General features: G+C 37.6%; 1 protein-coding gene across 2 annotated transcripts in view; it reads left to right on the top strand.

Annotated features, from left to right (window-relative positions):
* Positions 1-18,218, top strand: part of WDR63 (WD repeat domain 63) — a 70,333-nt gene that overhangs the window by 20,650 nt on the left and 31,465 nt on the right. The window contains exons 6-13 of one of the 2 annotated variants that reach the window (XM_030823445.1): positions 1,610-1,759; positions 2,908-3,107; positions 6,218-6,334; positions 9,551-9,741; positions 10,573-10,697; positions 12,067-12,156; positions 13,684-13,770; positions 14,643-14,771. In XM_030823445.1, the coding sequence (XP_030679305.1) occupies positions 1,610-1,759; positions 2,908-3,107; positions 6,218-6,334; positions 9,551-9,741; positions 10,573-10,697; positions 12,067-12,156; positions 13,684-13,770; positions 14,643-14,771 (1,089 nt within the window). The remainder of the gene's footprint in view (positions 1-1,609; positions 1,760-2,907; positions 3,108-6,217; positions 6,335-9,550; positions 9,742-10,572; positions 10,698-12,066; positions 12,157-13,683; positions 13,771-14,642; positions 14,772-18,218) is intronic. The other variant, XM_030823446.1, reaches the window with a different exon arrangement.

Genomic DNA, 18,218 nt, shown 5'->3' with positions numbered 1-18,218 from the left:
AGTACCGCTTTCCTTGTTCTCTTCTTGCCATCTGCACGACTTTGAGTAAGTTACTGAGCCTCTCACTGGTAAAATGGTGACACCATGATTGCACATTTCCAGAGCTTTCATGAGGATTCATATAGGTAAAGCCCTTTGTTCAAGGTGGGCAAGAAAGGTAACAGATGTATGAGACTCTCTTTCCGATCTTCCATTCCTATTTGGTCAAATTGAAGGAAGCAATTTGGGAGGTTTGTTTAAATTGTTTGAGGATGACAGAGAGGTTTGTGTGGCTGTCCAATAAGCAATAAGAATAAAGGGAAACCATATAATTAAAAAAATATCTAGGCTGGGCACAGTGGCTCATGCCTGTAATCCCAGCACTTTGGGAGGCTGAGAAGGGATCACTTGAGGCCAGGAGTTCCAGACGAGCCTGGGTAACATAGCAAGACCCTGCCACCACAAAAAATAAAAATATTAGCCAGGCATGGTAGCACGTGCCTGTAGTTCCAGCTACTTGGGAGGCTGAGATGGGTGGATCACTTGGGCCAGAAAGGTGGAGGTTGCAGTGAGCCATGATCACGCCCGTGCACACCAGCCTGGGTGACAGAGTGAGACCCTGTCTCAAAAAGAAGAAAAAATAATAAAAACTAACAGTTTATAATTAAAAATCATCTTTCATTTAGCCTTAACATTTTCAATTTTATTTTTGTGATTGCTGTTCTGTTTTTAATTTTTTATTGTAATATTTTAAATGTTTAGAAAAAACTAGAGAGTAGTATAACAAATATCTACACTTCGTTATCCAGAATTTTAAAATATTAATTTTTATTATATTTACTTTAAAACTTTTTTAACAAAAGAAATAAATATTACAGACAATATTCCACTCCCTCTCATATCCTCCCTAATTCCATTTTCTTCACTCCTCCCTATAAGGAACCATTATTCTAAATTGTTACATATTGTTCTTGCCTGTGGTTTTACACTTTACCATATATTTATGTTCTACAATAATGGATTTTATAGTCTTATTAACTTAACATTCGCATAAAAATTGTGTCATTTTTATACTCAGTCCGCAACTTCATTTTTCACCAAATTATAAAATTCTAGGATCTATCAATATCAGTACATTTAGATACCATATATATATAGATCAAATTTGTTCATTATAACTGCTCTATGGAATTTTATTTTATGGTTTTACCACACTGTCGTCAATCCATTCCTCTACTGATACTCATTTGGTTGGTTTTTTTTACTATTACAAATAAAGCAGCATCTATATGTAAAGATGTGTATATATATGTGTATATATATATCAGGAGTGTGTGTATATATATATATACACATCTATATGTAGAGATGCGTATATTTATTTCTTCTTGTCTACTGTCTTTTTCTCTTTCTATATTCTTGATATCTCTTTTTTCTTTTTCCTTTTTTGCTTTGTTTCCTTTTCTTGCTTTGTTTCCTTTTCATAATTCAAAAGTGTCAATTGACAAGAAAAAAAGTAAGAAGGTGCTTAATGAATTTATATAAAAGTAAAGTTTGTTGCAAAGTATATACATATAGCTATAACCTAAACTTGGGCATATATTGTAGAATACTATTTATTTTACTTTAGCCCCCAGAAGTACCAGAAGAACAAGAAGAATATAAAGAACATATTCCTGAAGATGTGTATATTTATAAACCACCTGTCTCTAAACCATGGGTTTCTTTGGGCAGTGAAAAAGAAATTGAGGAAGAATCAGTTACGGAATCTACAAAGCAGGTTAGAGGATTATATATGATCTGTAATCATTACCTCCCTGTAGCTGAACAACACTTATTCCTGAAGGATTCATAAGGTTTACTGTGTTTGCTATGGAGGCATAGTTTTTGGTGTGTTGTTTTGGTTTGCTTTTATAAAAGAACGGTCATTGTCTTAAGTGGGTGTTATGAGTTGAATTTTGTCTCCAAAAAATGATATGTTGAACTTCTAACCTCCAGCACCTCAGAATGTGATTCTATCTGAAAATAGGGTCATTGCAGGTACAACTATTTAAGATGAGGTCATACTGGAGTAGGGCAGGCCCCTAATCCAATATGACTGGTGTCCTTGTGATAAGATGGCCATGGGATGACAAAGAGACACAGGGAGAATGGCATGTAAAGAAGCAGGCAGAGACTGGAAAGATGGATACACAAACCAAGGAACACAAGGATTGCTGGCTGTCACCAGAAGCCAGGAGAGAAACAGGGAACAGATTCTCCCTCAGAGCCTTCAGAAGGAAACAACCCTCAAACACATCAATTTCAAACTTCTAGCCTCCACAACTGTAAGAGAATAAGTTTCTGTTGTTTTAGGCCACCCCATTTGTAGTACTTGGTTATGGCAGCCGTAGGAAGCTAATATAGTGGCATTCCCTCTCAAAGGAACTCCTGTGAGGGGGAATTGTGTGTGAGTGGTTTATTAGGAAAGTGCCCCAGAAGAGAACATGACAAGCAGCTGAACAGGGATATGGAGGAAGCCCTGCCAGGCTGCACTCTCAGGCAAAAGTCTGCAGAGGGAAGGCTTCAGCCAAACCCAAAGAGGAACTCTGGAGTGTAAATTATACCTCAGAGTTGTCCCACACAGAAACCAAGGAGAGGGGTTTATGTATCCCTCCTGCCAGTCCACCATTAGTCAAGATGAAACTGCCAGTTGCTTCCTGTTCTTTGCACCTGCTTGCAAAGTGGTCTCAATAGCCCTAGAGCAGCCCTCCAAAGAGGAGGAGCGGGTGCTGCTCATGTGAATGGAAAGCATGCAGAGCTGGAGGCGCTCACAGAAAGTGCACAAAGCGCTCTGAGTGGATCTGAGCAGAGTACCAACATTGCCTACACGTCAGCTTTTCTTCAGGGACTTCATTATGTTACCTTTACTGTTTACATGTGTTACAGATTACATATATGATTTCTCGAAAACGAAGTGAATTTGGTGCACCAATTAAGTTCAGTGACCAGAATGCTTCCAGTGTAAAAGATGCCTATATTGAATGTACAGCCTACCCAGATAAAAATTTTACCCTTAAACAACTTGAAAAAGATGTTGGCATGCAAGTAATCCCCCAAATAAAGGACATAAGCACTCAGACAAAATGGTAAGTATGTGATGGCTGTATGTAATTTTATAGCCAGTTACAGTAAAATCTAGTAACTTCCATTATTATTTTGAGAGCTCTTTATAATAAATAGAAATGGGTTAATGATGATGACACATAGATCTCCACAGAGTAATTCAATTCAGGAAGATCTAATTATATTCAATAATGCCTTTAAAAATCATAACAGGAAAATGAGATACAAGTATAGAAGATTGTAAAGACTGGAGTGGGAAAATGAGTGATGCTGTTTATCATGACAGTGCTGGTCATCTCTCATCTGGCATATTACCATTGTCCCTCATTGCTCTGTTCTACCACCTAAGTCATCATTCTTAAACATCAAATCAGATGGTGTTACTTCATTGTCTAGGTTTCTTCTCTGGCTTCCATCAGTTGAAAAACACATCCATCTAGAGCCCTTAGGATAGCATATGAGGTTCTCCTTCCTCCGTGACGAGGCACTGTGTGCCTCTCCAGCCCCATCATCCCTTGTTCCTAAACAAGCTCTGCTTTTCTCCACTGTGCCATAATCACTTGAATTATGTTTTTCATCGTCTCTATTTTCTTCACTCTGCCCTTGGAATTTAAGCTCTATGAGATAAAAACTTTGTATATTTTGTTTACTGCTATGTTCCCAACTCCTAGGAGAGTTCCTGGCATATATTTATTAAATGGAGGGGAAAAAAGAATGGAGGAGGGAAAACAGGAAGAAAAGGCCGTAGGTAAGGAAGAATGTGCAGAATGATGACAGACTTGAATTCAGTGTTAAGTGAAGAGTTATGAAATACACAGTGAGACAGGTCATGACCAGGAGAATCAGGGCTCAGGAACATGGAATGCAATACAGAAGATACTTTTCAGATCTATGTGAACTAACAGGTTAAAACCCATGAAAGTGCAATGTTAAAGTCAGGGCACGTATATATGGACTCCAAAAGTTGGGCCAAGAAATGAGTCAGAAACAAGAGAAGAAGATGAACAGACAGGCCAAAACAAGAGGCAGTAAAGAGAAAGGCAAGAATTGGTGGTCAAGTCCTGGCAGGGAAGGAGGACATCAGACATCCATAAATATCAAGAAGTGAGGGCAAGAGAGGAAGGAGAGAGGTGATATATTAGTACCAAATGAACTTGAATTTTGAGACAAATTTCTAAGTCAAGCCACCCAGAGAGTTATTTTATGTTCCTACTAGGGTACAGACAAGTACCGAGAATGAGTCAGCCAGGGTAGACTCAGTAGGTAGACTCAGAATACAGACTAATAATAATGATACTGACAGTGTTCCTACATAGAGGGAGTAAACAGATGAGAAATAAGGGCAGGACTTGACCCACAAAATGAAAAAAAATTTTTTTCAAAGAATTAAAAGAACTCAAATGGTTTAAACCTAGATGACTGGGAGAATGCTGGTACCATGCATTACAAGCAGGAAATTAGGAAGGGTAGCTGGTATGAGGTAGAGAAAGTAGGATATGTGATTTTATTGGAGGGAGTCAAGAAAAGTCAAAGATGAAGTTCAAAGAATAATGACAGTGAAAGCAAATGCCTAGTGTTCCCACCACATACCAGGCATTCTTCTAAGTGCTTTACACACATCAACTCAATCCTCACAACTGCTCTCTGAGGTAGGCACTATCCCCATTTTACAAATAGAGAAACTGAAGCAAAGGGAGGTTAAAAATGAAAGCCCAATGTTTTAGGCATAATTTAAACCTGAAGCAATAATGAATAGTTTTGCTGAAAAACAACAAAACAAATCATATTTCGAAAGTAAGAGTGACTCTTAGGCATGTTGCTACTTGGATAAAACCACCAAGCAACATATCATTTTTTTTTTTTTACTTAACCCTGTCTAGAGAGCAGAAATTAAAAGGTGAAGCTGAGATTTGAACCCAAGTCTCTCTGGTTCCAATACTAATATTATTTCTTTCTACCACTCTGCCTTCTGCGATGGATACTGACCTAAACAAGGAAAAAAAATGAATTATTCTAAAAACTCCCTTTACCCCTTTGTCTGATTACTCTGCATTTAATATATTACCTCTCACAGAGACATTCTGCATTGTGCTGACATTTGTTCAACAAACACAAATACTACATAATATTTTGTTGATCATTTAAAATGTGCTAGGCACTGTTTTTAAAGTTTTGCATGTATCAACACATTCAATCCTTACAATGACACTATGAACTAGCTACTTTAAGAATTTCATTTAGAGATGAGAAAACAGGCACAGAAGGTTAGATAATTAGCTCAGGGGTCATATAGCTAGTAAATGATAGAACCAGGCTTCAAAGCCAGGCAGCCAATCACTAGAGTCCACACTCTTAATGATTGTGCCCTGTGACTTTTCCAAGCTCCACATGCCAAGATCAAGGGCTCACCCAGTCTAATACTTGAGACTGATAAAGCCCAGAGGTACAATGCCATATGAGGTGTTCACATACAGAGCCCACTAAGAACATACTAGATGGAGCAAGGCTTCCTGCCACCATCACTGCTGAAATATATCTTATTCCTAGTTTTGTATGTTTAGAGCAGAGTTTCTCAACTTCAACACAATTGACATTTGGGGCTGGATAATTCTCTCTGAGGGAAGGCTGTCTTGTGCTTTGTAGGGTTTTTAACAGCATCCCTGGGATCTACCCACTAGACACCAGTAGCATGTCTAGGTTGTGACAACCAAAAATGTTTCTAGACATTGCCAAATGTCCCATGAGGGGGTCAGGTGGACACTGACTTAATGAAATGAAGAGAGAGAGAAAACGATAAAGATGGCAAAATGTTAATAATTGATGAATCTGGGTGAAGGGTGTGTGGGAATTCCTTATACCCTTCTTACAACTTTTCTATAAGTTTGAAATGATTTCTAAATAAAAATTTTACAAAAATAAGATCCTTTTGATTATATTGGAGAGAAATTCGTGTGGACTTTGAATAGTGGTCAATATCAGTTGTCTAGGATAAAGAAAATTCAATGTATATAATTTAAATATAAAATAATATCCTAACATCATTGTCACAGAGACACACTTTTGACCTGTTGTGGCCCGTATTTGCTCTTCTTTGACCTAACCTTTGGTATTGAATTTTCTTTTAATATATTAGGACATATCCTAAAAATGCTACTACGCAATATTATCCAAGAGAATTCTCAGAAGAGGAAAAAGAGACACTCAAACAATCAAAGCCTTTGGTTGATTTTCTTAACAATGCATCCATAAGGTAAAAAATTGCATATTAAATTTTAAAAAATAAAACATAAAATGTATATGTTTACATAGAATAACAGGTCTAAATAAACAATTCCATATATGGTATCTAGATAAAAAGTATGAAGACAGTTGTCAGGTATGACACATTCTACAGATTCTCGATATTTCTTTCCTTTCTATTGCTAAGCAACATCTTAGCCCTGTCAAGCTAAGGCCACATCAAACTGTGTGAAGAGTTGAGTGTGTGAGGATGTTTTCCTAATTGCAAATTAACACTTACTTGTATTTACCACGGTTACTTTTATGTAAGTCTTTTTCTCTACTCCTTACTCCTCTTCCTCATTAACTTTTTATAGGATGAGGAGAATGCTGTGGACGTTATTATGATGATAAGTATTTGCAAAAATATCTTTGTAGATGAGAACCTGAATTTAATTCAAATGTCTTTTTGGGCATTTCACTCTTATCACCAATTCCTATGTTCCTGCACTCTTACTGGCTTTGAAAGAAAAGCATATTCAAAATGCCCCCTAAGCTGTTAGTAGGACCCTGGGTAGAGTTCTGGGGCTTCTAAACCAGAGAAACAGCTTGACAAGTTCTCATCAAGCTGATACTGGAGTTTAGAGAAGTGGATCCAATGGAGGACAAGTCTTCCAGTTATACTTAATAGGCTGGTTTCTATTTCTTTCCAAAATTAAAAACTTGGTGGTCAAGTTCATATACGGCCCAAGTTAAGCTTTTTTATTTTTAAGAAATGTCATTGGTTCTTTCATACTGGATTAAATATCCTGAAAAGTCCAACAACTTTCAAAGTTGTTACCTATGCCTAGAGAGACTCTGGCTCAAAAATTCAGTTAATGATTCAGAGAGAACATTAGTTGCTACTCACTCACAGGAAGGATGCTATAATTTTTGCTATATGGGCAATGAGGTAGAAACAAGAAAACCTGAGTTTCACCCTCCCCTTATCGAAATTTAGTAGTCATTACAATTTTTCCTGTAAGAATATTAAAAACGAGAAGTTTGTTTACATATAATCAATATCCAGAGAAAACTAGATCTTGAGGAAATAAAAAAATGTTCAAAATAAATCCACATTGTATATTATCTTTAGACCTGGGCTTTTATTCTTCCCTCTGAATTGCCATGCTTATAAAGAAAAGAATGGTGGACAGCTTTATGATTCCTTCCCTGAGATGTGGGAAGGAGAAACCAGATCTATAAGCAAAAAGAGGAAAATTGGCACAGGAATTATAATAGCACTGGCCGAGAGTAGATAAGAAACCCATGTTTATATCACTGCAAACATAACTTCCAGCTTTAAAACTGCTTAAGGTTTATTCAATAGTTTTTAATTAAGGTAAGCCTGATTTTGTTCTGGAAGAAAGCCCTTTTAGAAATGGGAAATTTTTCTCATAGAATTTTATCTAAAACAAACGTAAGGGAAGCATTATTTGCAAAAGAAGGCAATGACATGAGACGAGAGAGAGGAACTTCAGGGGGATTCACAAAACAACTAAGAAACCTTCCTTTCGGGGTTAAAATTCCTAGACAACAGTTTTGCTAGCCTCCAGTTTGTTACTCTTAGGAGCTACATGGTTCCAGGAAAGCAAGAAACCGGAAACCAGAAGAAAGATGTGTTTTCACTTCTTCCGTTTGAATTACTTCCCCAGTCTGGCTAAGGAGTTAGAATTGGGAAACCAGAGCGAAAGCCACGTCTTTAACTTTTCTCTTGAGAATTCCCTTCTCATTTGGGATTAACCAGAAAGAAATATGATTTGGAAAATGCTTACTAATGCTTCTACTGGAAACTGTGTTTCAGCCTCGAGTGTCCTCTACACACGGTTATTCAATGTTCAATGTGCTTATGAATCACCTGAGGATTCTTGTTAAAATGCAGGTTCTGACTCAGTAAGTCGGGTGGAGCCCATGACTCTGCATTACTAACAGCCCCAGGTCATGATGGTGGTCACTGGATCACACTTTAAGTGGCCAGGTCTTAGGAAAGGAGTGTATTTTGAAAGATGAAATACAAGAACAATTTAACCAAGAGAGGACTCAATTAGGCAATGACTGGTAGTGTAATGATCAATGACAGGGGTATCAAACGGTGCCCTTTTTATATTTTAGAAGTATCTATTTTTACTGTTTATACTGAACTATCTAAAGGGTTTTTTCTTATTTTAAGAAATTCATAATTGAGAACCACTTTTTCAGCTTACCACACCTATATAAAACCAAGAAGTTTACAGTTTTGATCAGTAGGGTAAAACCTTGGGTGGCATTCTAATTGTGGGAGGGCTCTTAGCGACTTTGGGAGTATGCAGAGCTTTCAGATCTGAGCATAAAAAGGGACAATAACTATCATAGTAACTATTTTAAGACAGGAGCCTGTCAAACCAAGGTCCCTAGACTATTAGCAAATGATCCTAGCACTCAGGTGGTATCTTAAAGGAGCAATATTAGTATTTTTAGCAGGATAATTTTTCATTTTGGGGACTGTCTCATGCATTGCAGGAGGTTTGGTAATGGAATTAAACACAGTAGCACCTCCCAGGCATTGTGACAACTAAAACTACACACACACACACACACACACACACACACTTCTAAACTCCAATTCTTCCCTTGTTCAGAATCTCTTATTTGTTGTTTTGAATTACGTATGTATTGGGGCTATCCTGTTAAGGATAAGTGATCATTTAGTACAGAATATGCCTAAGAAAACTGCCATTTGTGACAGTTGGGGCTTTCCAGGAAGCAAATGACATCAAGTTAGAGGCAGAGGTTTACTGAGGATTACACTGTGAAAAATAAAGGAGGAGGAGACAGGACCGGGAAGGTAGAGCATCAGACAAATTCTCAGCCTACTCAGCAGGAGCTCCAGAGCAAAGACGCCTGCTGTGGGAGTCCTGCACATGGAGGACTGGCCAGGTCCAGCTATCCCTGCAGCTGCATGTTCAGACATTGGCCTGGAGAGAGTACAGCCTTGGCTTGGAAACTGAGGCAGATCATGAAGTTGCTCGAGGTTCTGAGTAACATGCCACCATGATGTTTTTTTCTCTTAAGTCATTTATTTCACATGAGGTTAATCATTATTACCAAATATAATTGAGAATTACTTTTTTTGTTCAGTATAAATGAAGGAGGAGGAGTTGCTAAGATAGTCACATTATTAGATACTAAAAACCAATATTTTAATTGCTTTTTTATTTTTACAAATTAGTGTTGAAATAGCCCTGCAGCAAAATGAAATCATGAACACATTTATTGATGACTGGAAATACCTCGCAGAAGAAGAAGGCACCTTTGGGGACAAGACTGATACCCACCTGAAAGAGTACCAGTCCTTTACCGACCTTCATAGCCCAACGGAGAAAATGATTACCTGTGTCTCATGGCATCCAACTATCTATGGTGAGATGGAAATGATGGGGATTCCCTTTTGTGATAACATTGAAATTCTCTGCTGCTTTCATATCTAAAATTGCAAACTAGTTCAATGTCAATAAGGTTCAAACTAGTTCAATGTCTCAGTAGGCTGAGAATTTGTCTGATGCTCTACCTTCCATTTGCTTTGTGCTTGCTAGGTACCTGCCATGTACTTTCCACGCCTTCACTGTCATGTGTCCTCCCAACAACCCTGTAGGACACACACCTGTCATTATCTCTGTTTCACAACAAAAGGACCCAAGCTCAACTCAGGGAAGTGACTCACTCAGGTCACCCAGATGGCATAAGGCAGAGTCTGGGTTTGGCTTGGGCCTGTTGCTCTCCCAAGGCTAAATTTCTTCCTCCTAACACTGCCTTTCTGATTACTAGACAAGAGAGGAAATGTGCCTCCTTTAAAGAGCTCCAGCAGCCAAGGGAGGTAGGTAGGGATGTGCAAAGGTGGAAACATGGAAAGAGAGAGGTATTTGTCCTCTTTCTTCCTCCTTTCACCCTCCACTGGCCCTTTTCTCACAAAAAAGAAACAAAACAAGATTTTCTTTTCTTCCAAAATCTTCTGAGTTCCCTGTATATTTTATACTAACAGTACATGTCAGTTTGGACCAGCCAGATTTCAAGTGCTAAATAAGTAGCATGTAACTAGTGGCAACCACGTTAGCCAGCAGAGCTCTAAGAAAACTCTTGGTCTCCTGTGGACAAAGTGAAAATGAAGAGTGGCTGTGTAGAAAAGTGAAAGCTAGAGACATCTCTCCATGTATAGTTGCTGCCAACTTTAATTTCTACATGTGTTTCCATCAGGGCTAATAGCTGTGTCGGTGGCCGTGCGACTTTCTTTTGAAGACAGAGTTCACTTTTCTGGTAAATTATTGCTGCAGCCATCACTGATTCTTTTCTGGAGCTTCTCTGATCCTATACATCCTCAGGTAATTTGGGAGAGTTGCCCACATCGCCTAAATTTTCAAATACTACTTTCATGTATACCTTTAGCAGTTTTTATTGCAAAGTACTTTATAATCATGTAATGTTGTAAACATTTATAAAGTTAGGCTTTCTTCAGTGCAGAACTTGTCATCATTCAATTTGAACAAAACTAAAGTTTACAATTTGTTTATTGAACAAATCAACATGCTATTTTTTTCAAAGATTGTAAGAGGAATGTTTAAACTATTTTTAAAACAAACTCTTTTATGGACTTTACTTAAATACTAATTGGTCAAATGCAAATAGATTTTAGTTTCACATGAGTTTCCTCAATTCCAAGGATCACTGGGTAATAAATAAAGGTGAATGTGTGGGAGAGCACTGGGGAGTGGTAGGGACTGCGGCCTTGGAGAGTGCATTAACCGTCTCTAGGCTGGCTGCCCTCTTGTTGCCAGGTGGTCCCGTTGTTAACAGAGTTGAGAAATTTGGGATTTTGTATGAAATCGCCCAATTTTAAATAGCTCAACTAAAACCAAACCAAAACACACAAAAACCCCACTCAAACCAACCAAAACACATAGCAATTCAAATAAAATGAGGCTGAAGGCTGGGTTTGCTACACAGGGTTCTGGTTTTCATGGTCTGCTCAATAAGAGATCTGCCTAGTGGGTGGGTGGTGTATAGTGTTAGATTAAGTTATTTCAGTGTTTTAAATAATATTTTGTTTCTAAAAAGTATTGCATAATTAAGACTTTCCCTAATAAACCCTAGCCTCCCCTTCTTCCTTTTTCCCAATTCATTTGAATTGAGGTAGTTTTACTGTAATAGATTCTAGATACTTTAATGATTATAGACCCAGAGATCAAAATGAAAGATCTCTAGCCTTTCTTGTCAGCCACAAAAAACAGAGCCACTCTCTCACTAGAGTTTTCTAACCTTTCTACCCTATAGATCTCCTCTCCACTCCAGGAGTGCCTGGCTCAGTATTCAGCAAGCAACAAAACAGACACAAATCCTGTCCTCACAGATCTTCCCTTCCATGGTTTTAAGGAACACTAATTTCATAGTCTTTTTGTTTATAAACATTGTAACATGCTCCCAAAATAACTACAATTTGTTTCCACTGAGGGGTGGGTTGGGGAACACCTGGGTCCCCTTGAGAACATACTCACGGTCACTCATATGGCCAATGTGCACAATAAAATTCAGCAAAAGCAGCTTTTAGTCCAGAGGCAGAACTCTGAGAATAGACTACACACCTTGCTTATAGATACCTATAAAATTAGACTTTTAACTGTCTTAATATTATTTTCTAGCCATGATCTTAATCTGTTTTCTCCTCCTTTCATGAATTTGCTGGGTTTACTTTAGTTAATGCTGGAGAGCCCAGATGACATCTTTTGCTTCAAGTTCTGTCCAAGTGATCCTAATATCATTGCTGGAGGCTGTATCAATGGGCAGGTACTTACGGAATTTTTTTCAGCTATGTATTAATGTAGACAACCTTTGGTAATAAGTTTTGATTTGGCAGTTCCTTGGACTTAAGGATTCAATTCATCAGAAGGAAGGCATGCCAATTGTGTGCCAGACACCACACCGGAATCAGGGTGTTCCTGGTGTGGAACCAGAGACGTGTTACACACGGTATCAGCTCCTGAGGTGTTCACGGGGTAACCCAGCTTCAAAACTGAAACAGAACTGGGTGAAATCTATTTGTGTTGCTGGGACTGAACCACATATTGTATAAGATTCCATGGAAGAACAAAAGCTACAAGCATTACTACCTCTTGGAAAAAAAGGCCTCTTCTGAAATTTCCTTGAAAGTAGGAGTTAGGGGATGATCCAGAACTTAAACAGAAATTCACTAGAAAGCATACATACATCACTGAATTTATAGACAAATAGAGAGATATATAGATAGATAGATAGATAGATAGATAGATAGATAGATAGATAGATTGTATATATATATCGATATTGCTTACTTTTATCTTTTTATCTAATATCAAATTTAGATCCTATCCTCCAATATCCTGTTTCTCTAGTGAAGCAAAACAATCGTAAAGCTGTTTTATGATCAAAGTTTAAATCCATTGTGATTGAGTGGGTTTGACTATCAAAAGGGTATATGATTTTTGTGTGTGTGGTTTGAAAAACTTCCTTGCGGTTAAAATGTAAATGCCTGCAGCTTCCATGTCCATTTATCCAGAACCAAAATAACCAGGAAAACAATTTTTTCTCCCTCAGTTTTGTTCAACAATAACTGAGGGTCATAATGACTCAGAGCCCATCCTCCAAGCCCTGCAAATCCTGAAATGCCTTTTTCACTCATTGCAAAGGCAACGTGACTTTATTTTAGAATATTTCAGGAAAGCACATGATGAAAATAAAATCACTTACAACTCTGTACTCCCGACATTTTGTTAAAACTTTAGTGTACTGAAATACCTTTTCGTCTTTGGAAACCTAATTTAGGGTTGAATATCTACCTTATCCTGACGTTTTTTTAAAAAAATGGCCATCTAGATACGTAAGAATTCAGAGTTGGCCATAGTAGTCAATTAAATAGAAATAATCACTTCCCAGCCTTCTTTGGACAGTCGGGTGTTTGTACTCAATTCTGGAGTATGGGCTGTTTTTTCCTGGGTCCAAAGCAACTGTCCCTGCAATCACAGGACATCTCCAAAAACAGGAAGAACTTTTCCCAAAGCAAAAGGAATTGCATGACATTTATTTTGGATTTTTTTTAATACTGGCATTTATTAATGTAAGCACAAAAATGAAAGTGCTAAAGATACTTTTTACAGAGAAGAAAACATTCTTTTTATATTAGCTTTAAAAATTGCTGACTTACTTAAGATATAAGCTAAATTTGATTATCCCCTAAGGTGATTGACTTATCAGGCTACAAACCAATAGTTAAAAGAAAATTAAGACCCAATTAGATATTTTCTGAAAAGGTTATGATAACATTTATTTCTGTTTTAGATTGTCATGTGGGATATCACCGCACATGCAGATCGCATAGAAAACATTAAGGCAGGTGGTAGTAGAAGTAAAAAAGCCACACTGAAGGTAAGCTTTTTATAACATTTCACTTGCAAGTTTTTTCCATTTAAGAGTTTATGGAAAAGTACATAATATAGTTGCCAAGGCTAATAAAAACTCAAGAGAAAAAAGGAAAAAAAAAAAAAGAATGTTATTTCCCAAGCCTTCACCTGTGCTTGTGAACATGTTCTGAATCACTTTTATGTGGGCCCTTGATTAAAACACAATGAATCAAGTTGCACCATCTACCCAAGGATGTGAAGTTCTGTCTGGTTGTTATTGTTAAATGAAATGAAGGGACCAAGTGACTTGCCTAAAGCGAGGTGATTGAAAGAGCACTGGACAGAAGAGTGGATACCCAGGCTGTGGACTATAGTCCCGTGAATTTGGACGTGCCACCTCACCTCAGCGGGATAGCTTTTCTCATGTATAAAATGAAGGGGTTATATCATATTTGATGATAATATACCATGATTTTGGGGGGCTATGCATTCTGTTAAGAGGGTTGAGAAGATTACTCCATACTCACCCACCACATTACGCATCTACTCCAGCCCAGTTCTTCAGCCTTAACATCAACAAGCCTCTTACCAAAGAATGGTGAGATGCAGGCTTCTATAGGCACAAAGAAATACTCCCTCTAAAATGAGATGTCTCATTGATTCTTTATGGAGTAGGTCAATAATACTTGTTAAGTTTAGAGATATAGTCTTAGACCAAACTGAAGGGGAAAGTAGATAATCCTATTACCTAAATATATGATATATAGAAACACTAATTTATGTTTCTCCTTGAACTGGTATATCTCTAAATTGTTCATTTTAGAGAGATGAGTAAAGTATGACTTCATTCATCAGCCCTCTGAAATTAGCACTTAACTTTCTTTTAATATTTTTCAGCCTATGTTTCTCCTTGAACCAGAGGGTAATAAAGAAGCAATGTATATCAGACACTGTGCAGTCTCTTCAATAGAAAATGGACATAAGAAAGTAATTACAGATATACACTGGTTGTCTGACACATTTGAGGTGAGACTTGGTGGCCTTATACTTTTCTCCTGCTGAATTACACATTTTCAGATTTTATGCAAAGAAGATGTTTCAAGTCAACAATTCATTTACACTTAAATTGTGAAATAACCAGGAACTAAGCATCAAAAAATGGGGTTACTGTTGCCAGACCAGTATCTGAGTTGGAGTAAGAATAAGGCCAATCTTTCAACTCAATTGGTTTCTAACTAAAAAATGTGGGTGGTGTCAACACTGGTATAATACAATAGTGAAGAAGATGAGGTCTTGATGTGTAAAAATGAACTGCAAATATTTTACACCCTTAGCATGGATGAATTTAAGATTTGTGATCTCAGATATCTGGGGGAAGGGAACCCTAAAGATCTGTGACATACCATGTAATTTTGCTGGGCACAATCTGGAATTGAGTGTGCTGAGAGGCTGGTGGGTGAAAACTAGTTGTGCAGTCTATGAGCCCAGCTGACTGCTCAGCTTCTGCACTGGCGTTTGTCTTTATGGTTGTGTACTTACTTAACTATAACCTCACAAAGCATGGGATCTATAAATTTGGAAACTGGCAAGTTCCCCAAATGTTTCCCTCAAGGGCATTAAAGATCTACTATGTACTTTGAAGAATTAACAGGTGAAATATCAAGAATATTCTGAGAAATTAGAGTTGTAAGAGGTGATTATCATTATACCAGTTGTAAGAGGTATTCAAATGGATGATGCAAAGCAATGATACTTTTAAAAGTCATAATGAACCAAAATAAGTAGCCCACATATAGTTTCTGTGATATATTAAAAGTTTACATATAATAATGGGAGTTGTAATACAAGTAAAGGAACTTCATATCACTTCCATTTCAACACACACCATGCATGCAATTTAATTGAGATGATTTTAAATTTAAATGAAAATAACAGGCTGGGTGCAGTGGCTCACGCCTGTAATCCCAGCACTTTGGGAGGCCGAGGCGGGCAGATCACGACGTCAGGAGATGGAGACCATCCTGGCTAACACGGTGAAACCCCGTCTCTACTAAAAATACAAAAACAAAATTAGCCGGGCGTGGTGGCGGGCGCCTGTAGTCCCAGCTACTCCGGAGGCTGAGGTGGGAGAATGGTGTGAACCCGGGAGGCGGAGCTTGCAGTGAGCCGAGATCGCACCACTGCACTCCAGCCTGGGTGACACAGCGAGACTCCATCTCCAAAAAAAAAGAAAAAAAAAAAAAAAAAAAGAAAGAAAAAAAAGAAAATAACAAATCATAGAAAAATACAATAAATCAAAATAGAATATCAGACTCTGGAATGAAGATAGTTTTCAAAGATGATTAATGTTGAAAGAAACCAGAAAGGGTTGATTGACAGATTCAAAATATACACATATAAATTTCTAAATTAAAAAATAATGAGAGGCTGGGCATGGTGGCTCATTCACGCCTATAATTCCAACGCTAGGAGGCTGAGGCAGGAGGATGACTTGGAGTTTAAGACCAGCCTAGGCAACATGGTGAAACCCCGTCTCTATGTAAAAAAAAAAAAAAAAAAAAAATTAAATAATGAGAGGGATAAAGAGAGGTTAATTAATGGGTACAAATATACAGTTAGAAGAAATAAGACCCAGTGTTTGACAGATTAGTAGGGTGACTATAATTAACAATAATCTATTATACATTACAAAATAGCTAGAAGAGAATAATTTGGTTGTTCCTAGTACAAAGAAAATAAATATTAATATTTAAGGTAATGGATACCCCAAATACCCTGATTTCATCTTTAAACATTATATGAATGTATCAGTATATCACATATACCCCCCCAAATATGTCCATCTGCTATGCATCAATAAAAAAATTAAAAGAACAAATAACAAAATGGAGGAAAATATTTGTACCAAATATGGTAAACATAAAAATTTTTTATAAATAAGCAAAAGACATATAAAATAAAACAGTAAATCAACATGAAAATCATTCAGCCTTTCTAATATCAAAGAAATTAATAGTAAGGCAACAATAATGTGCCATTTTGGATTTATTTAATTTTTAAATGAAAAATTTGATTAATACGTTAAAAAGAATAAAGTGGTGAAACCAGAACACATTGCCGATTTCAACATAAAACTTTTGGAATGCAGTTAGTCAAGGTGGTTCTTAAGTCATCCAGATTTTCAAACTGTTTGACCAGTAATTCCAATTTTAGAGAATTCATACTAAGAAATGATCCAATTTGTATCTCTAGATACAAAATTATATGCGTACCTTGAAAAATCATGTCAAAGTGTTTCCATGAAAGAAGACTGGAAGAGAATATATGGGAGAATTATATATGATTCTAAAATATTCTGTTTTCCAAACTTCTGTAATACTGTTATGTTTTTGGATTTTTAGTCATTAAAACATAAAACCCCAGAGCAAGCACATCTCTAGGGTCTCTGACTTCATTATAGCAGAAAAGCCTCAGTAGAGAGAGAGGTAACACCATGCAGGTTCTGGAATGAGTGGAAGTTGGTAGTTCAGGCCACAGAGATGTCCATCAGGTTTGTGGTTGCCTGGCTTCTGGATGCCTGCAGACATGACCCGGGTGCCACCTATACCTTCTCCACCCCTGTTTTCACCTAACTTCATTTGCTGCTAGAAGCCCCACCTCTATTTATTATTTTGCTCATCAGTTCTATCAGGAGGTTAGAGAATTGGGGAAAGTCATGTGTTTCCCTCTCAGTTCCAGAGTGGCATCTTCACAGGTTACCTCAAAGCCTGCTGCCTCCTTTGAGAGCTAGTGGGTTGGAATTTTGGACCTTCTAGGACCTGAGGAACCATAAACCCTCCTGTGAATCCTCTGTGTGCATGCAGAGTTATGCCCGTAATTACAAAAAGGTCGGGTCTTACAACAGTCATGGCACACTTTTATTTGGTGTCTCATTTAACACTTAGCCTCTTTCCCATTGATCTTACCTGCTTAGCAACCTCATAAAAGCACTTATGTTCGACTGTACAATTCAGTGAAAAACTGACAGAGCCTACATTTCTAATAATAATGGATAATGAAATGGTGGTATATCATCCGTATATTATAAAAGGATTAGAATAATTTATGAGGCTGGGCGCATGGCTCATGCCTGTAATCCCAGCACTTTCGGAGGCCGAGGTGGGTGGATCACTTGAGGCCAGGAGTTCCAAACCAGCCTGGCCAACATAGCGAAACCCCATCTCTACTAAAAATACAAAAATCAGCTGGGCATGGTGGCACATGCCTGTAATCCCAGCTACTCAGGAGGCTGACCCAGGAGAATCACTTGAACCTGAGAGGTTGAGGTTGCAGTGAGCTGAGATTGTGCCACTGCACTCCAACCTGGGGCACAGAATGAGATGCCTTCTCAAAATAATAATAATAATAATAATAGTTGATGAACATATAGGTAAATGTTCAAATTATGTGAAGGGAAAAATCTCAGTATAAAAA

Source organism: Nomascus leucogenys, chromosome 12 (assembly GCF_006542625.1).
Source record: "Nomascus leucogenys isolate Asia chromosome 12, Asia_NLE_v1, whole genome shotgun sequence".
NCBI lineage: Eukaryota > Metazoa > Chordata > Mammalia > Primates > Hylobatidae > Nomascus > Nomascus leucogenys.
The sequence above is the reverse complement of the archived record's forward strand: the minus strand, read 5'-3'. Positions and strand labels throughout refer to the sequence as shown.